The 27497-nt window shown below is 41.8% G+C and overlaps 1 protein-coding gene and 1 long non-coding RNA gene across 4 annotated transcripts; one reads left to right on the top strand and one right to left on the bottom strand.

The window, feature by feature from the left end:
• Window positions 1-4092: 4092 nt before the first annotated feature.
• On the bottom strand, window positions 4093-21101 carry HSD17B2 (hydroxysteroid 17-beta dehydrogenase 2). 3 transcript variants are annotated; one of them, XM_060276064.1, is made up of 7 exons: window positions 20925-21097; window positions 19855-19935; window positions 18062-18372; window positions 14444-14656; window positions 12260-12445; window positions 7741-7878; window positions 4093-4940 (listed from the first exon to the last, which is right to left on the bottom strand). In XM_060276064.1, the coding sequence occupies exons 1-7, from the start codon at window positions 20960-20962 to the stop codon at window positions 4582-4584; spliced, it is 1326 nt and encodes a 441-aa protein (XP_060132047.1). In that variant the 5' UTR covers window positions 20963-21097; the 3' UTR covers window positions 4093-4581. The 3 variants fall into 3 exon arrangements, with proteins under 3 accessions (XP_060132047.1, XP_060132048.1, XP_034975245.2); XM_060276065.1 differs by lacking the exon at window positions 7741-7878 and having other exon boundaries at window positions 20925-21101; XM_035119354.2 differs by lacking the exon at window positions 20925-21097 and having other exon boundaries at window positions 18062-18465; window positions 19855-19901.
• Window positions 16629-18412, top strand: LOC132592335 (uncharacterized). The gene is made up of 2 exons (XR_009557795.1): window positions 16629-16748; window positions 17061-18412. It is a non-coding gene; the product is annotated as an uncharacterized LOC132592335 (long non-coding RNA).
• Window positions 21102-27497: the final 6396 nt, after the last annotated feature.

Genomic DNA, 27497 nt, shown 5'->3' with positions numbered 1-27497 from the left:
CCTGACCACACTGTTGCCAGGATGACCTGGGTCAGCCTGACCTAGGGTGAACAAGGTTTTTCTATGTTATCATGCCATTGGTGCTTTCCAGTGGGTGTGGCAGAGTTCCAAGCATTCCAGCCAATGACAAAAGCTGCTCTTAATTGTACAAGCTTTTCATTAAATTGTCATTTGCCAGTTTCCGCATTACCACACATTCCAGCGTGGCAATCAATTTTAGGGCCCAAACTAGTGATTTCGAGGTTGTGACTATTTCTGCCCAAAATACGTAGACCAAAAGATCCTCACCCAGGCTGCTGCTTCTGCCTCTTGCTTGGATTTGTCATATGGGTGATCTCACCCGATCAGAAACCATCTATTATGTACTGCTCAAATGACACAGCTGCATTCACTGAATGAGTGGAGGGGAACTGGTATAGTGTTTGCTGGCCTCACTCCTTCAGGCTCTGCATACAGTGATCCATGCGATGGTCACCTCCAGGCTTGATTATTGTAACTCGCTTTATGCGGGGCTGCCCTTGAAGCTGACCCAGAAACTCCAGCGGGTGCAGAATGCTGCGGCGAGGCTCCTTACAGGGTCCCAGCCATGGGATCACATTCATCCAGTGCTTTACCAGCTGCATTGGCTCCCGGTGGAGTACAGGATCAGGTTTAAGGTGCTGGTTTTGACGTTTAAAGCCCTATGCGGCTTGGGACCCTTGTACCTACGCGACCGCCTCTCCTGGTATGCCCTGCGGAGGACCTTAAGGTCCACAAATAACAATATTTTGGAGATCCCGAGCCATAAGGTGGCTAGATTGGCCTCAACTAGGGCCAGGGCCTTTTCAGTATTGGCCCCGACTTGGTGGAACGCTCTCTCACAGGAGACCAGGGGCCTGTGGGATTTGACATCTTTCTGCAGGGCCTGCAAGATGGAGCTGTTCCGCCTGGCCTTTGGGTTTTGATTTGGGCCATTTTAAAATGAGGCTGCATTTTAAAACAATTTTTAAATCTAAATTGTATTTTAATCTGCATTTTAATCAATTGTTTTCCTTTCTTTTACGTTTTATTGTAATTTTATTGATGTCAGCCGCCCTGAGCCCGGCTCTCACTGGGGAGGGAAAGGTATAAATAAAAATTTATTTATATTTATTTATTTACATGCATGCAACTGTACAGGCAAGCAGGAACCCTGCATTTTGCAGGGCTCCTGCTTGTTGAGAGAGAGCAAATGGTCATACAACCATTGTATGCACATTGACTCTGTTCATACTATTAGCCAACCACATGGAGATCAATATTTAAAGCCCTAAACGGCCTTGGTCCAGTATACCTGAAGGAGCGTCTCCTCCCCCATCGCTCTGCCCGGACACTGAGGTCCAGCTCCGAGGGCCTTCTGGTGGTTCCCTCGCTACGAGAAGCTAAGTTACAGGGAACCAGGCAGAGGGCCTTCTCGGTAGTGGCACCCACCCTGTGGAATGCCCTCCCACCAGAGGTCAAAGAGAACAACAATTACCAGACCTTTAGAAGGCATCTTAAGGCAGCCCTGTTTAGGGAAGCTTTTAATGTTTGATGGATTTCTGTATTTTGGTGTTTTGTTGGAAGCCGCCCAGAGTGGCTGGGGGAACCCGACCAGATGGGCGGGGTATAAATAAATTATTATTATTATTATTATTATTATTATTATTATTATTATTATTATTATTATTATATGCTGGACAGTCAAACAATCCCAATTCTCATTCACACCACCTCTACAAACAAATGCATATTCTTCCTGAAATATGAAATGGGATTTTGTGAATGGAACGGCATCGTGATACTGTATGTAGCCAACTAGATGTCTATGTCATTGAAAATAAGGGCATTTAAACATATACCGGTATGTATGGTGTGCCAAAAATAATATACACAAGGGGTTTTTGGCATTGCGATAAAATGCTCATGGTAAAATATAATAGGAGTTTCAGACCTGGGAAGAGGCTTACATCAGTATAATCCCGAAAGAGAATGCAGATAGAAGTCAAAAATTACAGACCAATTTCACTATTAAATTGTGATTATAAATTATTTGCTAACATTTTAGCAAAGAGAATGAAAGGCCTATTGTTAGGAATAATTCATCAAGACCAATCAGGATTTCCCCCAGGCTGTCAAATGAAACAAAATACTAGAAATATAATAAATATCACTGACTATTTGGAGGTAAGAAATGATAAACAGGTAGCCATTATGTTTATTGATGCTGAAAAAGCCTTTGACAACGTCTCATGGGCCTTCATTTTGAAGGTCCTAGAGGAGATGAATTTTGGAATGACATTTATAAGAGGAATAGGAACTATTTATTCTAGGCAAAAAGCGAGATTGATTATTAATGATACTATCACTGAAGAATGTAATATTATAAAAGGAACAAGACAGGGTTGCCCTCTCTATCCACTGTTACTCATATTAGTTTTAGAAGTTCTGGTTCATAATATAAGAGCAGGAATAAAGGTAGGAATTAAGGAATTTAACTTGAAAGCATTTGCTGATAATTTAGTAATTATGCTAGAAGATCCATTAAATTCACTTGAGCAGGTTATACAGAAGATACAAGAGTTTGGACAAGTTGTTGGTTTCAAACTTAATAAAAATAAGACAGAATTATTAGTCAAAAATTTATCAGACCATGATAAAGAAACAATCCAACAAGAAATAGGCATAAATATCCATAATAAAGTGAAATATTTAAGGATTTGGCTGACATCAAGGAATATTAATATCTACAAGGATAATTATGGGGGGGGGACTTGGAAATAAATAAAAAGGAAGTTGGAAATTTGGAACAGAATGAACTTGTCTCTGGTAGGAAGAATATCAGTTATTAAGATGAATATATTGCCAAAAATGCCGTTTTTATTATAATCAATCCCAGTAATAAGCAAAATGGGATGCTTCAAAGAATGGAAAAAAGATATTTCAAAATTTGTATGGCGGGGTAAGAAGCCAAGAATTAAATATAAATTACTAACAGATATTAAAGATAGAGGAGGCTTCTCCCTGCCAGATTTGAAACAATATTATGAAGCTTCTTGTATTTGCTGCATATGGGAATGGATAAAATTTAAAAAACCAGATTTATTAGATTTGGAAGGTCACAATAATAAATTTAGTTGGCATGTGTATTTATGGTACGAAAAGGACAGAGTACATCAAAACTTTTGAAATCATATTATAAGGAAAGTGATTTTTAAAGTTTGGAAAAAGTATAAAGAATTATTAGAACAAAAAACACCATGGTGGCGTTCTCCGTTAAATGCAATATCAGGAAAAAACTTTAAATATGGACACTAATTGGGCTACGTATAGAGAGTTATTAATTGAATCAGAAAACCAATTAAAATTGAAAGAATTTAACGAAGTTGGAGAGAATGTAACAAATTGGTTGCTATATTTTCAGTTAAATGAAGTATTTAAGAAGGATAAAAAGAGAGAAATGATAGAAAATGATATGAAATTAATACGGTATCGAAAATGTACAATCTGTTGTTAAAATGGGAAACGAAAGATGAAGAGGTTAAATCAGTTATGATTAAATGGGCACAAGATGTGGGACACAATATCCAGATGGAGGAATGGGAAAAACTATGGAAAAAGAGATAAAATTTAGAGCATGTGTGGTGATTAAAGAAAACTACAGTATATGAAAATGATGTATAGATGGTATCTAACTCCAGTTAAATTAGCAAAAACATAAAAATATAATAAATAGCAAAAATGTACAAAACTAAGGAAAGCAAGTGTTGGAAATGTAAAACAACAAAAGGGACATTTTTCCATTGCAAAATCATAAAGAAATATTGGGAAATGATTTATAATGAATTGAAGACAATGTTTAAAATAACCTTTGTTAAAAAATCAGAAACTTTCCTACTAGGAATTACAGGAGTGGACTTACCAAGATCACAAAAGAACTTATTTATGTATGCAACTACAGCTGCACGGACATTATTATCACAACATTGTAAAGAAGTAGGTGTCCCAACTAAAGAAGATTAGCAAGTTAAATTAATGAAATGTGCTGAAATGGCAAAATTGACTATGAAGCTAAGAGGAAGAGACAACAACGAATTTAAGGAAGAATGGAATATGTTTATTGCATATATACAGAAGCATTGTACACAGGTTAATACATTAGCGGGGTTTTAGGATTACTTGTAATTTTGTATGAATGGATAATAAGTAATTTAAATGGTTCTCAAATTTTACAATGGACATGTGGTACGTTGATTAACAATGGAATCAAGGAAGGGACTGGGGGAAGTCTTTTTTTGTTTTGATTTTGTATTGTTTTTAATTTTATTTTTGTTATATTTGGAAATTTAATAAAATGTTTAAAACGGAGTTTCAGTTCAGCCTAACTCAAGAGAAAAAGGTATCAAAAATAGTAGATAAGAGGTGAAATGTACAGGATAGAGAGGGTTTCTGTCTTAAATCTAAACATTCCCCACTTCTTTTATCCACCCAATGTGTTTTTAACACATGAAATGCAATATTCCCAACTCTCACAAGTCAGCTAAATAGCCTGACAAACAAATGACTAAGTCAGGCAGTATCTGCCTACAAGTTCTTGTTTTCTTTCTCTGCTGCTCTGAGAGCGCTGGGCATGTCTGAGGTGCTGAAAATTTTCCTCATGAAAAAGTCATAAAACCAGAGAGGAGAATAGCAGAAGATGAGAAGGAATATGTAAGCGCTCTTGCCTGGAGTGTATAAACCACATGGGTGCTCTGCCAATAATGCATGTAAAACATCACAAAGGACAGGGGAGAGATCTGACCCGCAAGCCAATGGCATGGCATTGAGAGCCATCTTCAGCTTGAGGATGTACTCTTCACCATAATCTTGCTTCACGTCAGGCATGAGATTCTCAAGAAGGGTGCGTTCTTCCTTATTCCAGACCTCCGGAGTTCCCTGGATACCTGGAAGACAGAACAAAACACTGCTGGAGGCTTCATAATATGACATTAGGTATTCTGATGAAAATTAAATAACTAGAAAAAGAGGAATACGGGGTTCCTAAAGGAACTACCCCAGGTGACAGATTGGAACATATTCATGCTAGTTTAGGGGTGTAATCTGAATCCTGGTACCAGCTTGTTCCATGGACTCAATGTCTGTACCCTTTTGCTTCAGTTCTCATTTTGCTATTTTAAATCATTCCCAAGCTGGTCCTTTAGCCTTTTGAAAACATTTTTGCTTACATTTTTTTATGATGACAACTCAATGAGCTGGCAATTGCCCACTGAAGTATACATCTTGCCTCAGGGTTACTGTCTGTTCAAGTGAGAATGAGGAAGTGATGGGCACATACATCCCAATGGAGTTACCACCCTTTTGTCATTTTTGAATGCATATTGTATTTTTGCATGTATTAATACTGAAAAATAATAAGCATAAATTTCGATCATTTATTATAATGTCATAATGATCAATGTTCTTAGAAAAATATCTGCATACATCTCACATTTTGATGCTCACAAAATACAAGTAAAGCTCTTTTTTTTTTTTGTTACAGTAATAAATACCACATTAAGATGTAGGACAATGACAGCCCTTTCTGTGTGTGTTTGGCAAAGTCATGGTGGACAGAAAGGTGAGAGAAATGTTAACGATAAAACAATGGATGTTAATGGTGCTTAATCGCTAAGCTAATCGCCTCAACAGTAAATCAATGAGACACAAACTGAAAACAATACACATTTCAGCAGTGCCCAGTTAGCAGATAGTGAAGATGATGAAAGTACTGTAGCTGACTAAATCATATAGGAACAAATGTCCTATTCTAAAAATTATTAACACACATACCAGTATTGGTGAAATCTGCAGAAAGTCACTGCAATTAAGGCTCTTTGAGGAATGTCCTTTTAAATGTGTTGTGGGAGGGGAAGGAGTATTCGTTTGCTTTTGTCCTTATTTTTATTATATATTTTGGTTTCTATATATTGTACTTGTATGTTGTGAACCACCCCGTCTGTGGATAAAGGGCAGTATACTACTACTACTACTAATGTTTTGGAAAGAGAGAAGACAAGTGTGCTATGAGTCAGTTTGATGTTCTGTCTGCCTAGAGTGAATTCCACCACTTTCCCTATTCTAGTTCTAATCTCTGAGCCAAACAGATACTGTCCAATCTCCAGTCCATATTAGTGTGTGTGTGTGTGTGTGTGTGTGTGGTCTCAGGAGTTCCCTGGATAGTTGAAGACTAGTTCACTTATTTATAAATGCTATCATAAAAATCTTGACTGAGAAAGTGATGGCATGCTTGGACTTGATGTGTGCTGGTTTAATTATCCTCTGAGTCACGCACACAGGTTCCAATTTGCCACCTCAAGACAAATGCTTCAAAAACATAATGTGGAATGGAAAGATCTATTTCAGGTGGGACGCAACCATGATAAATCATCCGGCTAACCACATTTCCTTTTGCACATTCCAGTTCACAGGCTATTCAAAGACACCATTTGTTGTTTAGTCGCTTAGTCGTGTCCGACTCTTCGTGACCCCATGGACCAGAGCACGCCAGGCACTCCTGTCTTGCACTGCCTCCCGCAGTTTGTTCAAACTCATGTTCGTAGCTTCGAGAACACTGTCCAACCATCTCGTCCTCTGTCGTCCCCTTCTCCTAGTGCCCTCAATCTTTCCCAACATCAGGGTCTTTTCCAAGGATTCTTCTCTTCTCATGAGGTGGCCAAAGTACTGGAGCCTCAGCTTCACGATCTGTTCACGATCTGTCCTTCCAGATCCCCTTCATGGATCAATGCCTTGTTGTGGCGAAGGGGCTTGAATAACTCAGAGAAGCTATGAGCTATGCCATGCAGGGCCACCCAAGATGGACAGGTCATAGTGGAGAGTTTTGACTAAACGTGATCCACCTGGAGAAGGAACTGGCAAGCCACTCCAGTATCCCTGCCAAGAAAACTCCATGGGCAAAGACAACAGGCAAAGACACCATACCTTGGGAATAAACCTTCTCAAATGAATTAGCTGCCTGGTTAGAATCTAATAAGTCCAAGTTGTTTTGGGGTGTCTTCCATTGACCTCTAGGAAACTGGCATTTATATAAGGAGACAACCCTTTGAGGCCAGCCACCTCTGTGGAAGAGGAAATAAAAGTCTGCTCCTTTTGAGGATGATTGATGAACTCTCAGAAGTGTTGCCCTTTGCAACCTTTCACTAAGACTCCACCTGGACCCTAAATAGCGAAGTACAGTGAAATATACTCGGAGTCAAGAGTGAATTTCATGCTCTTTATTCAGCTCATAGTTATCAAGGAGAAGAGGAGAAGAAGAATGGCTCTTTTCCCAAAACCATCTGCTTATATACATTATTTACACAATGGGCCTTGCGTGATTGGCTACTTCAGGGCTACACCTGTGGGCCAATTATATTGTGGATTGACTTTTGCCTGCAGCCTGACTGGCTGCTCCTACAGGCCAATCAGGTAGCAGATTCACTTCTGCCAGCCGCCTGATTGGCTGCTCCAGCAGGCCAATCAGGTTGCGGATTCACTTCCACCTGGAGTTGGATTGGGTAGCTCCTGCTGATTCTGAATCCTATTGTTCTAGGATTCAGCTCAGTACATAACATACAGGCTTTGCACAATCTTGTGGGTGACACTGGTGTTTCTGTGTCATTCATGGTTTTGGCTGTAAGGACTCCAAGGAGATCCCCACCACCACCATCATGAGCTAGATAACCAGGCGAAGTGCCAGAAACTTACATGTCTTGAAGCCTGATGGATGAAGCACAGATACTTTAATGCCCCATTTGGAGAGCTCTTGCCTCATGACTCCAGAAAACATGGATAGGGCTGCTTTGGATGAACCGTAGGCAGCGAGGCCTGGCATGGGGATACCTCCTATGGGAGCAATAAAAACAGCCTCCTGAGACTGAAGCATAGCTCAAATTTAGGCTAAGGTCAAATACGGGGTGTGGAGGGAGCTGCTTGCTAGCAACCACAAAATAAACAGAGAAGTATACAAGTCCTTGCCAGCTAAAAGCAAAATCTGATTTGTTAGTCTCCTTTTCCCTTCAAAACAACTGGATTTTGGCATTCAATGGAGCTGGTGGAGGGATAATGACAACATACGTGTCCACGTTAGATATAGCCTGCATGGAAATTCCTATTCATTTTCGTGTACATTGCTCCTAATATATGCATTTTTGTACCCAATTTTGCCCAACATATGCATTATTTCCAAGCAATTTCGCACTAAAATAATACATTGCTACACATTTTTAAATACACATCCTTTGGTTGGAGAGCTGCAGGACAAAATTTAGAGGTTGTAAAGACTTTGTCTCTTGGTTTGGAAGGTGCGGAAAAAGGATGGTGGACTTGATAAGCCTTTGGTAGGCTCCAGCAGTTATTTTTTTTGGAATGGAGAATGTCTCCAAATTTTAATTCAGAAAGCTGTACCTTTGATTGTTGAAGCTCTGAATGTACTTGTTTGAATGCATATCAACAGGAAGGCAATAACTCTTCTCTTATTACCGTATATTCCAGCGTATAAGATGACTTTTTAACCCTGGAAAATCGTTTCAAAATTTGGGGGTCGTCTTATATGCCGGGTTCTGCCCGCTCAGCAAGTCCCCCACACACTGCGCTAAACCAGGGACTCACCGAGCAGCGCCAGAAATCGTGTCTGAGCATGTCCGCATATACTCAGAAGCGATTTCTGGCGCTGCGGACATTTTGGATATGGGCAGCGTGGCAGGAGAAATCGAGTTAAAATATAGAGTATATCCCAAATTCTATATTTTAACTCGAAAATTTGGGGGTCGTCTTATACGCCCAGTCGCCTTGTACGCCGGAATATACGGTACCTAATTCAAAGTTTTCCAAAGAAGTAAGATAGATGGAACGATAAGCATTTCTGCTTTATTAGCAGCCTATCTCAGTTATTTGTTCTCAGGAGATACGTGTTAAATCCAAGTTATTTCCCTTTAACTTGCTTAGCTAATTCCAATACTGAGGTCATATTGACTTCATTAAGCCTCATTACTATATACTGCTCATTGCTATATACTGCGTATAATGGAACAAAAGGGCAGTGACAAGAATGCACAGAAGGGTAAAGTTAAGCCCTGTTTCTCCTGCAACAGTGACTGTTGTTGCAATAGACACGGAGGGAATTGGTGTTGCACAATGGCTATGACACAATCTATGTTATGGGGAGAGGCATGGTCACTGCCAATCCAATCAACGTGTCCCCAGGAATACATAGTTGACATGAAACCATTGCATTAAGGTTTTCCCTAGGGATGTGTTTGCTCTGTTCCCTTCAATTTATTGTTCTAGTGTTCACTCTGTTCTGCATCACACTCCACCCAAATTCTGGTTTAACTGGGAGAAAGTCTTAACTCTAATTCCCAGACCAGAACAGGCAATCTGCCACATATCTGCAGATGCTCATATTAATGAAGATAACATTTAAATGCATTATGTTATGGGAAATCACAGCAATGTGTACATTTTGCAAAATTGCATACAAACACATGTATATTATGAGAAATTTGCCCTAACGTATTGATGAATTTTCATGGGGGCTTTTTAAAATTATGTGATCTGTTATGGAAATGTAGAGAACTGATTTTAAGGCTGGAAAAATCAGAAGCCGAAAGAGTCCTACACTGACATATTCATTCATCTCTAATGAAAACATACACTAATAAAACACTACAAAAAGGCCAATCTCAGTGTGACTCCATCAACATTCTTTTTTCTTTGTGTTTTAATGTTATAGCCCTTGTGTACTGGTAGATCACCAAGTGGTAAGAATCTTGAAAAGGGCTTCTTCTTTTTTCAGCCGGCACTACCAGAACTCCATTCCAGCACCTCTCAGGTGCCATTATAAGAGAACAAGGGAGGCGTTCATGGTAAGTTCCGGCACCTATTTTTCTAGAAATATAACACTGATCTGGATGCATCTGTACAAACAGTTTGCTTTTTGCTTGTACACATAACTTTTGTATTCAATTTTGCCTAATATTCACATTTTTTTGCAAGCCGTTTCTCCAAATATAAACACATCTTTGTATGTTATTCCCACTAAATTATGCATTTCCCTAATTTTCTCTAATATGCACTTGCTGGCAAAATTTGGAGAAGCACAACTTTCAAAGTATAGCTGCATTTCTGTTGACGTATTCTTCCGGAAATTGAAAACGAGGAAGGTTCCCATTATAATGCAAACCCAACTACATTTTTCATGATCTCTACAAGTACACACACACAACAGGAAGTTAGTCAGTGGGTTTGTGGATATTTTGGTTGCATATTTATCAGCTTGTCATTCCAAATGCTCTTCATTTGACTGTTTTCTCATTTTGCAAAACCGAAACCGATGCTGACACTTTTGACAAACCAGATCTTTTCACCTGCTGAAATTGATGAATACATACGCCATTTGGCTCAGCAATTGGACTCCTGCCATTGCTGGAGATGGAGCCTAAAGGAACCGACAGGAGGCGAAGAAACATTTTTAGCAAGTTTCCAATTGCCTCGCTTTACCCTGTCTTCATCAATCCCAACTGTCAGGAAGGAAACCTTGCAGTCTGAAGAGATTCTAACACAAATTTCCTTGGCTAGCGGACAACAGTGCCTCAAGCAACTCATGTTCCCATTATTACAAATGTTTAACAGGCCCCCAAAGAGAAGTGAGATTTCTAAAAGATGCATAATGCGCTGCTCCTTATTCTGTAGAAACACGTCTCATAATGTTATCTTCTTATGGCTGTGAAACAGGATCCACTTTTAAGTAATATGTTTGGTAAAATCACTACATTGTCTTTATTGGAATCGTCAAAAAATTAAAGCTAAGGGCAATGAATGTCTTTAACAGTATGCATCAGGGGGTGCAGAAGCTCTCGCTCTGACCTGTGCAAAGGTAGATCTAGGGGACCGTGAATGGTGCAATCGTACCAGGCACAGAGCTTTTGGGGCAGAGCAGGGGGTGCAGCAACTATGACATCCAACAGAAGGCGAGAGGCTTACATATAAGAATAGGAACCACCAAAAACATAGAAAAAACTACCATTAAAAAAATGTTGTTAGACCTAAAACTATATACAGTGGTACCTCGCAAGGCGAATGCCCTGCAAGACGAACTTTTTGCAAGACGAATGCGTCTTGCAATCTGATGGTGACTCGCAAGACGAATTCGTTTTGCAAAAAATCCGTCTTGCGAATCGCGGTTTCCCATAGGAATGCATTGAAATTTAATTAATGCATTCCTATGGGCAAAAAAAGAAATTTCAATGCATTCCTATGGGAAACAGCGATTCGCAGGATGAATTTTTCACAAAACGAATTGACTCACGGAATGAATTAAATTCGTCTTGCGAGGCATCACTGTACATATACAAACTCTATTAAAACCACACAAATAATTCCAATAAAAATAGCCTGGCACCATCCCTTTCATGATAGCCAGTCAGTTCCCCAAAGCCTGTTGGAACATAAATAAATAAATCAACTGGAACAAGGAGAGAGCCAGTCGAATGTCTCTTGGGATGGAGTGCCAAAATCTGTGAGCAGTAAAATAATCACAGTGTTAATATTAATCATCATCATCACACTAGTCATATGAAAGAAGATGTAAGTTAGATGAATTGGCCTTTGCTGTTACCTTTGTGTGGTGGAACATTATGTTATCTGATGCCAGCTATGCTAAAACCTCAGATTTCTCAATTGTTTTTCTATGGGGAGCTGGGAACCCATCTTTCTCCTCTTGGGGGGGGGGAAGGAAGTTTGAGTCTAACCATGAAGGCTGTGGTCTCCATCCCAGCAACCACCACTTCCAGACTACTGTGTTTCTCATATTATAAGACACGTCTTATATTTATTTTTTCCTCAAAAAAACACACTATGGCTTGCTGTGCCTATCACTATGTCTTATTTCCGGGGTATGGCTTATATTCCTTGAATGCTTAAAAATCCTGCTATGGCTTATTTTATGGGTATGTCTTAAAATATGAGAAACAGGGTAGACAGTTATATGGAAGCCTGCCCTAGTGTGCTCTGTCCTATTTTCCATCCATTCAATCTTGACTTGCACATTGTTGTTGCTGTTTTTGCATTACAGCATTGCAGGAGTGGAGTTTTCAACTGGGAATCCTACCACACTGGGCATCTGTGACAGGAGTAAAGACAGCAGGATGGTGAGCAGAGAACAGCTATCCAAGAATAGCAAGTCTGTAAATATATGAATGGCGTGAACTTATTTTATTTGACTCACCTGCCATGCTTGAAATGTTAATAAGCCTTCCTTTGGACTTGCGGAGCAATGGCAAGAATGCTTTTGATAGTTCAACGGGACCGAAGAAATTGACATCCATGCACTGCTTGTAAGAATGCATAGGGAGCAGTTCACCATCTCCCATGAGACCCAGGACCCCTGCATTGTTGATGACACCCCAGAGATCTGGCAAGGAAGAAGACAACAAGGCTATACAAATCTGACAGTTTCAGCTGCTCTCACTTTCTCTCCCCCCCCCCCATTCTTCAGTTCAGCACCTTTGTTCAAGATTTTTCTCAAAGAAAAAGTCATCATGAGAATTCATCAGGATTTTAATTCAAATTTCTCATAATATACAAATTTTTGCACGCATTTCTGCCTAAGATATACCTTTTTTTGCAATACAATTTTCTGTAATGTAATGCTTTTTTTTTGCAAGAAGGTTTAACTAATACATGTCTTTTATGCTTATTGTACCCTACTGTACGCATTATTATATAGATTAGTTGGCTTACACAGCTGGAGACCTACATTGAAAAACTGGGGAAAATGCAAATTTCAAAAGATGGCTGTGGTTCCATTTGCATGTTGGTTTGGAAAGTGCCAAGCAACTAATGTCTATAAAATACATTAGTGGAAAGTGTCCATAAAACAGAAAAATTAATGAGAATACCATAAAAGAATCCAGGGAATATTTTTTTTTCAGCTGGAGCTCACAGGAGCTCAGCTCCGGCAACTCTTAGGTGGGTGCCATTGCCATTCTAAGACAACAAGGGAGACGGTTCATGGTGAGCTCTGGCACCTCTTTTTTTCTAGAAAAACAGCACTGATTACAGGGATATGGCTTTGCAACAATGTGTATACCAGGCAGAATTGCATACAAGGATGTGTATATAGTGAACAATTTGCACTAAAATGTTTTAAAATTTTCATGAAGACTTAAAAACCCCCACAGAGAAACAAAAATGGATTGATCAATCCATCCCTCACGCTGAATTGTCTCCAAATATGCAGCAGATATATGTGCTAATTAACAGCAGCCTTTGACCCAAGGATGTTGAAGTGTCAGTATCTGAGAACATCTTGACATATAGCATTTGATAGTTGATTTGACAACATCTGACTGCAGACGGGAGGAAGCAACAGGCAGCTGGTATTAATTTCTATGTTGCTCAATGCTAAAATAGGCTTCTGCGTGTTTTATGCTGAAATTGACTTCTGTGCAGTTTACAACATATAACAACCCCTTGCACAGACTTTAAAATACAAGCATCCATTATTAAAGTACAGTGGTACCTCTGGTTAAGAACTTGATTTGTTCTGGAGGTGCGTTCTTAACCTGAAACTGTTCTGAACCTGAGGTATCACTTTAGCTAATGGGGCCTTCCACCGCCACCGCCACCACACGATTTCTGTTCTCATCCTGAAGCAAAGTTCTTAACCTGAGGTACTATTTCTGGGTTAGTGGAGTCTGTAACCTGAAGCATCTGTAACCCAAGGTACCACTGTATTACTAACTACTGTGTTGCTTTTATAGGATTCTTGTTAATTTTAATTGAGGACACTTTTTATGTTTTAGTGGGACTGTTTCATGGTGCATTCTTATAATGGATGCTTGTATTTTAAAGTCTGTGCAAGGGGCTTTTATGTATTTTATATAATACGCAATGCATTTGTGTGTGTAATTTTCATGACTCTATGTCTTTTTATGGGCACTTTAGCCCAGCACATGCTTTTTTGTGCATTGCATGGCTGCAGAAATACAGTACACTGCAAAGTGCAGAAGAAAGGTAAGTTTCAAAGGCTGGCTGTGCTTTGGTTACATATTGTGAATTATGTTGGCTCAGCTTTCAGATAATAAGAAGAGCCTGCTGGATCAAGTCAATGGCCTACATAGTCCAGCATCCTTTTCTCACAATGGCCAACCAGGTGCCTGTGGGAAACAAGAAAGCAGGATCTGAGCACAAGAGCAGCCCTCTCCCCTTCTGTCGTTTCCAGCAATTGGTATTCAGAACCATTGCAGAAAATAGCCATCGCTGATAGCCATCAAAAGCGCTGAAATAGGAGTGTTGGAATCCTGAGGCCTAGATCAACCAAGATAATATTTGAAACTTTGCAAAACGGTCATTTCAGATCACAAGCAACACCCACGAGGATTATGTACACTCCCTTCACAGCACATACCTCCACCTTGCAACTTCTTTCTTACTTCAAGGTACACTTCTTTAATCTGCGCCGAATTGGTGATGTCTAGTTGCAGAACAAAAAGTCTACCTGAGCAGGACTGCCTCAGTTTTTCTGCACCAGGTCCTTTCTCATTCAGAACGGTGGCAAACACGGTGAATCCTAAACGGTCAAGGTACTTCGCCAATGCATGTCCAATGCCACTATCGCTTCCTGTAAAGGATGACTTCTTCTATTTATTTATGCTACTCATGGCCTTGACTTATAACCATCATAATTCTCAAAGCAGGATGCAATTATTAAAATAAACACAATCAATAAAGGAACAAAACTGCAAACTAAGCCACAAGCTAAATATTTGAGCTGGCAATAATACAGCACTCATTTATGTTTCCAACACAGCAGACAGCGTGAGAGAGAGAGAGAGAGAGAGAGAGAGAGAGAGAGAGAGAGAGAGAGAAAGCAGTGGAGGTATAAGGAACCTTTTTCATTCCAAGACCTGCCTTCTGTCATGGGGAATCCCCTAGGAGATGCATGCCAAAGGAGAAAAATAAGACTGTGTTCCAGCCATGCAAAAGCCAATGGTTTCTACACACACAACTCCACACTCATTTCTCCATCCTTCATCCATTCAAGACACAGAAAAGAAAGTACTTCTTGCAGTGCATGATTAAATGATGGAACTCACTCCCACAGGAGGCAGTGGAAGCTGCCAACTGGGATGTCATTATAAGGCTATTAGACAAACTCAGGGAGGATAAGGCTATCAAAAACTCATAGCCACAATGGCTATGTTCTACCTCCACTATGAGGAGATCACAGGCGGGCAGAGTGCTCTTGCACTCATGTCCTGCTTGAGGGCATCATTACACTTCAAAGACAGACTTTTTCCCATCCAGGGCTATGCTATGCTAACATTACTATTGCTTAGCATTTTAATTTTTTTTTAACACAACACTTTCTGCATTTCTTCACCATTGCTTATGCATCCCCGCGTGACTTGTTTTCAGATTGCTCTGGCCACCAAAGAAGGTACACTGTGCTCAGATGATATCTGGAAGTCATTCTTTGCATACAGAAAAGGAACAATAAGGCGTAGCTGAGAGCTGATATCTCTAAAATTATGGGAATGTTGATTTGAGCAGTGCTGGTGAACACCTATATTGTTCTGATTTATAGTAATACTGTTGTTCTGCACTTAAGTAAACGCTCAGTCAGGAAACTGGTTAGTTTCTTCTGATTCCTGGACCCAGCAAGGGTTAAAATCTAAATGAGGATCCAAATCTTGAATTAGCCAGGCAAGGGCCGTAAACTCTAAGGGGTTCCAGGTGCTTATCGAATATTTGGTTTCCCTGGAATGAACAGTGGAGACTAGAATTGCCACCTTTCGTTAGGCAAAATATGGGACAGGTCGGTCAAAATAAAGGGCAGGTAAGGTTGGGGGTGGGGGGATACATACACTCTCAGGGACACCAAATCCTCCCACCTTTTGTGGGGGGGGGGTTTCCCTGAATTCGGCATCTGGAGCTGCTATTCCCCATGACTCATATAGACGGGCAGGTTCCAGGGGTAGATGGCTGGCTTCCATGGGTGACGAGCCACAGCTCCAGCCCCTTGCCCAGAGGAGAAGGGGGGAGGAGCAGTCGTCAGGTCAGGGCGGTGGAAGGGGCCAAGCAGTACATACCTGCCAAGTTCCTCTCTGAAAAATAAGGGACCGGACCAAAAGTAGCATACCGGAAGTAGCGTGGTGGCCATTTTGGAAAGGGGCGGAGCATGCTCAGAAGTGACTTTTGCTGCTGCTGTGCCCAGTTCCAAAATGGCCACTGCACCAGAAGTCGCGCTGCAGCCATTTTGGAACTTGGCAGAGCAGCATCAAAAGTCGCTTCTGAGCATGCTCCGCCCAGTTCCAAAATGGCCACCGCGCCAGAATAAACCGGGAAAAAACAAAAAAAAAATCCTAGTTTTTTCAGCTAGGAACAGCTGGAAAAACGGGGATTTCCCGGGGGAAACGGGAGACTTGGCAGCTATGCTTGCACAATGCTAGACCAGCGGGAGGCAGATGAGGAGGAGCACCAGTGAAAGGGAACGAAGGAGGGGACATGGGAGGGAGAGGAAGTCATTCCTTCCCCCTCATGCAGCCTTGAGTAACATCCCTCCACTGAACTTGGAATTTGCTTTAGAGGTGAATTCCCAGCTGCTGTCAGTGAGAGATTTCCTCCCAAATACAAACTCCAGCTTCAGAAAGAGATGTCCCTGAAGGCTGCAGCAGGGGAAGAAAATGGTTAAATCTACCCTCTATGCTCAGGTGGGAGAATTTAAATTTGCAAAGTGGTGTTGGTGGGGTGTGTGTGGGGGGCCTGAAGTTATTTTGGGGTGGGGGTGGGGAACTCAATGTCAATGACAAATGAAATGAGGCACTTTAATAATGATAGGGTTTTGTTTTGTTTTGTTTTTTAAAAAAGACGAATAAAAATGTCCAGATATCATCCTGTAAAGCATGAGTAATCTAGAGGGTGGCTATGATCAGTTTTTAAGCCTATGTCTTCTGATTAAACCCCTTGTTCTCGTTCTCCCTGCTTGTCCCTTCTTGTATTGCATCTGCTTCAACACAACACAGAACTTGGCTGGGACAATTACGACGGGAACACAGGCTGCAGATGTGATTCTATCACTTGTTTGCCTAATTTGGTACACTTAGACTGAGGAGCGTCTCTCCGGAACTCTCCAACAATCTGGTTCACAGTTGTTAGTGACTCAGCGCCAACCTTTTAAATGAAGAAAGAGAGAAATTTTTTTCCTGCACCTAACATCCAAAGATGAGCCAGGTGTTGCTGAAACACAGTGTGCCTCAACCTTCCAGCATAATGCAGAAAACAGGCATGCAAGAGTTTGTAAGTGAACATTGTGTTCTGTCTGCTGGTGTTCCTTGTGAATGACTCTTATTTATTTATTTTAGAAACCATTGATGGATTTTCCTTCTCTTTCCTCTCCCGCCCACCTCACTGGGACCAATGAATATCAGTGTCCTTTTTTAACAAGATAACCCCACAAGCAAATAAGTAATCTGCATCTGGGTGCATAGTGTTTTGTCATTGGAAGCAGTTTTGCCACAATCCATCAAGTCTGACGCACCATTTAAAGATCTGTGTCAAAAATGAAATTGTGTTTTTCCCCACTCTAATGCTTTGCTTTATCCAAATTTGCAGAAAGTAAACCTAGGTTCTCTTTTAGCTACAGAGCCACCAGCTCATTCTGAATAAAAAGCCCAGGTAGAAATTCCCAACTCCGCCATCGTAACTCAATTCACAGTTCAGACCTCCAGTAATTCTCACGCTGTCTTGATGAATGCTTACTTAAGGAGTGAGAACATACACAGTTCTGTGCTGCTAAGAAGGTAGAAATTTCATATGGTTCCTGATTGGAGCAAACAGCCTGATATTTCTGCACCAGAAAAAGGCCCCTGCCTGTAGAGAAATGGATGCTAATAAATAAAAGGGTGCAAGCCTTGGGGATGAAAGAGAGCCAAAACTGTGCTAATTCAGAGACAACTGAGTAATGTAAAAGTTTTACAGATTCTCTCAAGAGCTAACAAAAGCCAAAGTTCTTCCTTCTCCTTACCTGTGATGAGTACTGCTTTGCGGTCCACAGGGAGCAGGGCTTGATCAGATGTATAAATGCAGAAGAGGAAGCAGATCAGCGAGAAGAAACTCAAGCCCAGGTAACTTCTCAGTGTGGCGAAACACAGGACTCCTGAAGCAAGGAGCAAGAGGAGACCCCAGGAAAAGGGTTTTGCCTTCTCCACACAGTTCTTTTTGGCTCGGTAAAGGATCGTCCCTCCGTACAGCACCACTGCACCCATGTAGATCAACAGGGAGCTGTCAGCTTCAGAGTGGTGCATGGCAGCGGTCACAGGCAGAAGACAGACAGGACTGCAACATCCAGGCACAGCAGAATAGGACAAAAAGAAAACAACCCCCTAGCAGTCTTCAGAATGCATGCATTGCTATAAGGGGCCGTATCTTCTGTGCAAAGAGGATGAAGGGAGGAGGGGTCAGCTGCAAATGGGGTTGTGAAAGATCTTTAGGGACTTCAAGCAAGAAAGTTGCAAGAGCAACTGTCTCCTGAATGTACATACATACATACAGATAAGCCTGGGGTGGCTTATCTGAGCTGCTTGCCAAATAGGGCAAAACCCTATGACATTTCCTCTCACCTTTCTTTTTTTTTTCTTTTTAATCTTATTGCAAGAAGACTCCACCTTCTAAGGGACACACAGCTTGGGTAATGATTGACAGAGGCAGGAGGATAAGAGTGAACATGAAGCAGCAAACCCCAAGGTATTTGACAGCTCTTACATCATTTGCATGCTTACAGGTGTTGCTCTTAAGAGGAAAAGTGGGGGGCGGAGTGATGGATGGATGTGCTTCATTAGTTTGGAGAGTTTCTGTGCTGTCCTTTGATGCTCACCTCCCAACTCTGCTTATTTCACAAATGCAGGAAATGATGGATCTGTCCATTTCAGTTTCTCATTTTTCCAGTCTCCACATTTTTTGCAGCAATTTTCATTTATTTTTTTTAATCCTCATGAAAAAAAATGACATTGGTTTGGTGTGCATTTCTCCCCAACACGCACATTTCTGAATGCATGTCATCCACACTTCTGCAAGAATTTTCTCTAACATAAAGCACTTCTGTGAGTTGTTTTCTTCTTTAATGTATGCATTCTTATGTACATTTCCCCCTAATGTTGGCATTCTGGTACACACTGGCTGGCTGGAGAACTGTACTGCAAAATTTGGTGAAGGGTGAATTTTGAAGGAGAAAGGTTTCGCATATTGGTTTGAAAAATGTGAATTAGATGGTTTCCCATTAAAATACTAAAAAAAAACCAACAACCCTGGATTTATCCCCTATCCTTAATGCAGGGCTGTATCCTACTGAATTCTATGCAGAGTAGTCCCACTGAAATCAATGGAACTATATTAGGCATGGCCATTAATTGCAATGGGTCTGAGGAAAACTATAATTGCATCTAACCTACAGTGTCTGCTCCTCTACCAACTGGTTCTAAGCTGCTACAATGCTGAAATCCTTCAAAGCAAGAGTGTTGTACCTGCAGTCTTCCAGTTGTTGTTGGTCAATGGTCAGGGGGTGATGGGAATTGTAGTAATACAACAGGTAAGGGGCTTCAGGTACCTGATATCAGGCTATACTTACTGGCAGCGGCTCTCTGCGGAAGGAATGGGGAAACTTTGACATTCCAGGTGCTGCTGAACTATAACTCCCATCAGCCCTAGTACGCATGGCCAACAATCGGGAGTGATGGCAGTTCTTGTTCAGGAACATCTGGTAGGCCAACATTTTCCCATACCTGCTCTCAGGTTTTAGACAAGATTATTTCCCAGTCCTACCTGGAGATGTTGGGACCATGGTGGCTGGAGCTCATGTAAGTTGTAGTCCAAAACATCTGGAGAGCATCACGTTGGCTATCCCTGCATTAATATAGGATATATGAATATTACATTGTAGCAGTCAAAAATTAGTGTGCAAGCTAAACCTATCCTTTCTCCCCGTCTGTGGATTTTAATTTTAATTATTAGATTCATATCCCACCTTTTCCATTAAGGAGCTCAAAGTGGCAAACACTGTTCTCTCCCACTCCCAACATCTCTTCTTGGTTAAGGCCAAGAAACAGTGACTAGCACAATGTCAGCCTGTGAGTTTCATGGCTGAGTGAGGATTTGAACCTGGGGCTCCCAGGTCCTAGTCTAGTACTCTGGCCATTACACCACACTGGATCTCAGTGATCCCAAGACCATCAGGATCACGGATGGTGATAACTTCCCCTACGCCTGCCTTATGGAATAAACTCAACCTGTGGGTGTTTGCTGATCATTGGGAGTGAGGTCTGGAGGTCTGGCTCTGCTCCCTGACATCCACACACTGATCATGGGCTTATAAGAAATGCCTACAATGGAGCAGTAGTGGAGAAAAGGGACAGGGTGACGCCCTCCCCTGTTCTGTCATATTACTGGAATCCAGTGGAGCCATGCAATAAAGCTGAATGGGGGGAAAGTTCAAGACAGACAAAATGAAGTATCTCTTCACACAGGCCATATTCGCACCATACATTTAACCAGTCTTGGCTCCCCACATAGAATTCTGGGGACTGCAGTTTGCTAAGAGTTTGGGGAGTTATTAGGAGGCCCCTATTCCCCTCCCAGAGCTACAGTTCCCAGAGTTCACTGGGAAGAGGGATTGGTTGTTAAAACCACTCTGAGAACCAGTTGTCTGTCTTCTTATTTACAACCAGTCAGGCGGTGGTTCTGCCTGGCATTGGTTCTGGCGCCACCTGCTGTTTGTCTCCCTGCCTTCTGCCCTACCAGTCTCAATGTTCACCAGCCAACACTGAAGACAATATTTTGTTCATTTGCAGCTGCAGCTCTCCAGGGTTTCTTATAGATATCTTTCCCAGCCTTACCTGAAGATGCCAAGGATGAAACCTGGGATGGTCTGCATCTTCCAGCCCTCCAGATCCAGAGGCTTCTCTCCTTCTGGAAAGCAGATCCCCAGGTAAGCACAGCTGCAGAGACTTCAGATGACACAAATAAAGCTCACACAGCTTTGTACTGGTGGCAGAGAAGAGGAGACAAAGGGCACTTTCCCATTTTTTTTGGTCTTTGAGTGTGAACATCTTTGTTCTGTTTCTGTGCGTCAGCATTCAGTTTACCTATTTAAATGACACAGGCGAGTTTGCAAGAAAGCAACAGTCCGTTCGGGGAACAATGAAGATAAAAAGCTCTTGACGTCTCCATTTCTCAAGCTTTTGAAATGGGAAGTAACTGTTGCAGAGAAATGGCTGGAATAATAACTCTACAGCACAGTTCCTGCTTTTCTGGGGTTATAAAAAGAGAATAGACTTTGGGGTTGTGGTAGAAACTCCTCCAAAAGCTCAAGTAGAAACTAGCAGCCATGGAATCAGTCCGAAGGGGTCACCAATAGCTCTAATTATCAACTATAATATGAAAATATGGCATGGGGTGGAAATGCAGAGCCATATTACTACACAAGGTTGAGTATTAGTGGGCTCAGGAACAGAATGGATGAGTCTTGGTCAATTTCGATTTCTCTCAATTTCTTCCATTCCTCAGCATTTTAGTGGACATTTCCCCATATCTATCTATCTATCTATCTATCTATCTATCTATCTATCTATGCAAGCAATTTACCCTAATGTAATTTTTGTTTGTTATTTTCACAAATGTATGCCTCTTTTATGTACACTTTCCACAAGATACAAGTTTTTGTTTTTGTTTTTGGTTGTTTCAGTAAGTTCAGTTTCGGTTTCAGTTCATAAGTTTATTATTCTATCTGAAAGCCATGACAAACTTGTAACAATAGTATTAATAAAACAATACAGAACATACATCCATTATTTAAGCCACCACCAACGATGTAACAGTGAGGAGATGCCAGAGACACCAACAAACTTAAACCTAACTTGGTTTCAAATTAAACCTCCAAAAAACCACAACTTGCTGCAAATTTACCTGTCTCCTTTTTCCTGACCCCCCCCCCCCCCCGCCCACGCTTTTTGCAGCCAGTGCATAGAGGACCACTTTGTGTGTTACAATGCTATTATTGTCAAAGAAACCAAACCACCTCTGTGTACCTGTTTGCTTGTGAGAACATAGGTTTCAGAAAGCCATCTCTTGGGTCTCTATAGAAGGGGCAGGCTAACAGATATGAGTGATGTCTTCCACCTGAGGTTGACCACAAATACAAAGTCAGACTGTGTACGGGCGCTTGATCCAGTGGGCATCTGACACTGATCGGAAAGTATGGAGTGGCATCCTTTAATTATCTTGTCCACAAGGCTAGAAATGGACTGGTATTGGCAAAGTGCTGGCATAACAGGATCATAATATCTGATCTCCTGCGCCACCCCACCATAGCTGCCAAGTTTTCCCTTTTCTCGCGAGGAAGCCTATTCAGCATAAGGGGAAATCCCTTTAAAAAAGGGATAACTTGGCAGCTATGCACCCCACCCCAATGAAGAAAGAAGGATGGAAATCAGGCAAATGTTAACACAAATGATTTAAGACATGCAAACTGACAAAACGTAAAGTTGGAAAGATCCCCATATAATTTAAATGAAAAAGTCCACTTGGCAATCAGAATTGTTTTGGGTCAAAAAAAGTTCCTTGTAACTTTTGTACCACCAGTGCATATAAAACTCCCCCCACCCCACCCCTAACAAAGTTGACTAACTTTGAGATTGTTGAACTGGCTCTCCAGCAAATCCACTAGACAGAATGTCTCTTGTAAGATTATTGCTTGCCATTTACATTTAATTACACTGTCTCTAAAATAATACGCTGCCTAAAACCTGCTTTTAACTGATGAGCATTGTAGCTTAGTGGTTACAGGGAACCCTAAAAGTGCTCTGTAACCATGATAACTCTGGATTGTAGGTAAAATAGGCCATACTGGAGCTCCTGAAGGCCCCTGTACGTTCTGAAGCAAATTTTTGGAGGGGCCTTTCCTTGGGACACACCGTATAGCAGAACTGGCTCTTGGCTCAGTTTTCTTCCTGCCGTACTGTGAGAAATGACATCTTTTTCCTAGTTTACATCTAATTCCACCAAGTGCATCTAATTCCACCTGCCAACTATTGGGAGGTATGATCTTATTCTCTGCCAAAATTAGGGCAGAAGCAGCCTCGGGGCCTACAACACTGAGTTATTTGACAGTGAAACATTTTCTACTCCATTCTACCGCTGCATGAAGGCTTGTTTAGCAATTCCTCCTGGGCTTGCGTCAATGCTGGCTCAGAAAATAGCACAAGCTGTTTCTGAGCTTTGGAAATGGCTTGGCTAATTTCACACACTTATTTGACTTCAGAAGTAACCTACTGTCACCCTTTGGCAACCCCACCCCACCTGGTCTCTCCCCGCCCGCCCCCCACCTCTTTGAATTAGCTTTCCAGGCTAATTTTTCCATGGACGGTGGGGGGCGCAGTGGCATTCTAGAGGTCTTCCGCGTTAATTTCTTATTTTTAAAAAAGAAGATTGGTGGTCACCCATTGACAGCTTCTGGAGGAGGTTCACTGACATGTCACATCAGCCTCATATTTTGAAGGCTGTGAGTTTGAGATTCACACAGGGCAAGCAAGGTTTTCGGGAAGGGCCGTAGCTCATGGGTAGAGCATCTGCTTTGTATTCAGGTCCCTGGCATCTCCAGGTAGATCTAGGAGAGAACGCTGACTGAAATCCTGGAAAGACCCTGCCAGCCAGTATGGACAAAACTGAGTAAGGCTCCATTTTACAGACATTCTATCTGTTCATCATTCAAGGAGCTCAGAGTGGCAGAAAAGGCTCTCCATCCCATCAGGTTATCCTCACAACCACTTTCTGAGGTGGGTTAAGCTGAGAGGAGGAGAGAGGGACCAGCTGTAAGTCCAAACTAGTGAAACAGGAAATTTGAACTTGGGTCTGTCCCAACTCTTGCTCTGACATTCTAATCATAGGTCTCTCTTTCCATCCTCCTCATCATAAATCCTCCTCCTCCTCCTCCTCATCATCATTAAAAGATTATATACAGCCCTTCATACAAAGATCACAGGGCAGTTTATAGTGCAAAGTTGTTGGATGCCCAGCTCCCATCAGGCTTTTATCCTTTCCCTGGGGAGCTTTCTCTTGCATTTGTTAGCCAGGTGATTTCTTTCCTTTTTTGATACCTCCCAAAATCCTCTTTGAGAGAGGCCTCCAAAGACATGAAGAAAACTCTTTCATGTTTCAAAGGGAGGATCTTTACTCCACAGATTAATAGATTGCATTTCCTTCAGATGACTGTGGGCACGTGTTCTGGATTCATTTAGCAAGATTCATTTAGCAACAATCACTATCTGCCTGAAATATGGACGAAGGGAGGAGAAGGGGAAGTAAGGATGAGAGCGAGATATTGATAATTGGGGCTGAGGCTGGCCAGAACATCTTCCGTTTTGTTCCCATTTTCCACAGCCAATGCAAAAATAAGTGCAGGGACCTTTATACATGTTACTAGTGGAACTAAAATCCTTAATTTGCCTCTATAGGAAAGAGGGTTGTGACCAGATATGGCCAGAGGCTTAACCCCGTTTGGAAAATGTATTTAAAATACATCAGCAGAAGGCCAGTGAATGACTCTCATTTTGATGAAGTAAAAGTTAATTTCACAACAGATAATGTATCCTGTATGTACTTACTTTGATTCTTATTTTTGCTTTGTTGTGCATGTATTAGTACGTGTATGTACATGTGATAGGTCTGATTGGCCAAAGAGCAATAAACTATTATAGATGGTAGTCTGAAAGATGATGCATGGATCATGCAACCCTGAAAGCATTAGGAAGAACTTTCTGTTAACAAGAGCTGTTTGACAGCGGAATGGACTGTCTTGGAAGATGGAGGACTCTCCTTCACTTGATGTTTTTAAACAGAGGTTGGATGGCCATCTGTCATGTATGATCTAGCTGAGATCCCTGCATTTCAGGGGGCGGACTAGATGATCCTTCGGGTACCTTCCAACTTTACAATTCTGTGACTAGCCATCTTTCGGCAAACCTCTGCAGCACCACCCCAGGCAGCAGGGTGAAGCTTCACAATCCTCCTGCTCTACCAGCCACCCAGGGCCGTCTCGAGCAGGTCGGGCGCCCTGGCGCTGAGACGCAGAGATCGCTCCGGCACCCCCGCAGCGCGCAACATGCCTTCCGCGCGGCTTTGTCACGCAGCGCCCCCCCCGTCAGCCCGGCGCCCTGGCGCCCCGCGCCACCAAGAGTGCACCTAGAGCCGGGCCTGCAGCCACCTATTAGACACAACAATGATCTTTAATAACCATGTTGTTGTTGTTGTTGTTGTTGTTGTTGTTGTTGTTGTTAAGTATCCTTGCAAAGCATGTGTGAAAGTCTCGTGTGACTGAGAGTTCTTGAATAAATTAATTTAATGAATACGTTTGTAAACTGGAACCAATGCCTTCCTTGCCGTACATCTCCAACCTCAGGTTGCGTTTGTGACACATTAGTCCACCAAAAATACTACCAGCAACCCGGTTAAAGTATACTAAAGTAAACTTAGTTGTGATTCCAGCATTGCAGGGGTTGGACTTGATGACCCTTTGGGTAACTTCCAATTCTACAGTTTTTTGATTCTCCATTCCCAGCTGTCCTAATTATAAAACACCATAGTTTAGCTAAAGAACACAGCTAGACACAATCTACAGCGGAATTCCAAAGTACAGGCTCCTAGCATCCAGGAAAGATATGTACCGGTATGTTGTCCAGGAAACAGGATCCAAACAGGGACATCCAAAATTCAGACATGCAGAATGAAAGTGGACTTGGCACTTTTATACAACACACCTGCTTCCCCAAAACCCCAGGATGATTTGTGGTGATGGGGAAGTGCTCTGTAAAGTGTGGGTTAACAATTGTTTGAACTTCCCTGCAAACAAATGAATGCTCAATAAACAGTGAGTGTCATACCGTATAACCTCCCAACAACAGTTGTGCAAAACAGAACAGGATGCATGTTCAATAAACAGGTCACCTTGCAATAACCTTGGTTCACAAACAAATTGTGGCTTTTTAAAAAATAAAGAAAGAAAAATAGTCAGGTCCAAGTCTCACACAGAACTAAAATGAAGTATTCAGGAGAAAGTAAACTATAAATTGTGTACTTAAAGACTTATGATGTGTACTTATACTTTCAAAAGTCTTTTGACAAAGTACCTCACCAAAGATTCCTGGGGAAGCTTTGCAGTCACCAAAAAATAGGGGAGCTCATTTTATGGCTGAGTAACTGGTTAAGGAACAGAAAGCAGAGAGCAGGTCTAAATGGCAGTTCTCCCAATGGAGGGGTGCAGAAGAGCTCCACCCACCCAACCGGAGTGGCATTGGGACCTGTGCTTTTTAACTTGTTCACAAATGACTTGGAATTACGAGTGAGCGGGCAAGCTTGCTGGTGAAACCAAATTATTCAAGGTGGTTAAAACAAAAAGGGATTATGAAGAGATACAAAAGAATCTATTCAGTTGGAAAAGGTTCGGAAAGGGACATTCTAAATTAACAAGGGGATAGAGCAACTTCCCCTATGAGGAAAGGTTACAACATTTGGAGCGTTTTAGTTTTGGGTGGGGGGGGGGGCGGGGAGAGAAGCAAGGGACGTGATAGATATATATAAGATTCCCCTCTCAGAGCTACAATTCCACAATGGTTCAACCTCTTCCCAGGAAACTCTGAGAACTGTAGTTCTGGGAGGGGAATAGGGATTTCCTAACAACTCTTAACACCCTTAACAAACCACAGCTCCCAGAATTCCTTGGGGGGAGCCATGACTGTTTGAAGTGGTATCAAGTAATGTATGCACCTGATTTTGCTGAAGAGAGCTTTGAAACTATGACCCTTCCCAGTTCAGATTCTTTAAAATAGCCACCAGATGTTCCAACCAAAGTTCTAGACATTTACCTCACCTCTCCGTGTCCTGTGTCTATTTAGATCACAAACCCCTGGATGGGTTTGCACTCCCCGTGAAGGAGCAGGGTCCACAGTTTGGGGCTTCTGAAATGCAGCTTGGGCGCTGGAGGCTCAGGTAACCTCAGTGGCTTGAAGTGCCTTTTGCCAACTGTGGCTGCTTCTATAGTTATGGCCATTTTTGGACCATGAGAGCCTGGTCACTGTAGTTCATGCACTAGATGCTTCAAGATTGGAGTACTGCAGCACGCTCTATGTGGGGCTTCCCTTGTGCTTGATCTGGAAGCTGCAGTTAGCTCAGAACAGGGCCGTCTTTACCCGGGGTGCAAGGGGTGCGGGGCACCCGGGCGTCAAATTCTGGGGTGGTGCCAAGCACCTGCTGCTGAAGGCGCCTAAGCTCTTAACTATCTACCAGTTATGAAATAATAAATAATTTTGATCAAGCTAGAAAAACAAAATTCTTTTTTCTCAAATGCAAATTAATCTTGGAGTCGTCTCGACTACATATGGATTACAAGAGAGTTAACGCCGAGGATTAACAATGTG

This window comes from Zootoca vivipara, chromosome 6 (assembly GCF_963506605.1).
Source record: "Zootoca vivipara chromosome 6, rZooViv1.1, whole genome shotgun sequence".
In the NCBI taxonomy this organism is placed as follows: Eukaryota; Metazoa; Chordata; class Lepidosauria; order Squamata; family Lacertidae; genus Zootoca; species Zootoca vivipara.
The sequence above is the reverse complement of the archived record's forward strand: the minus strand, read 5'-3'. Positions and strand labels throughout refer to the sequence as shown.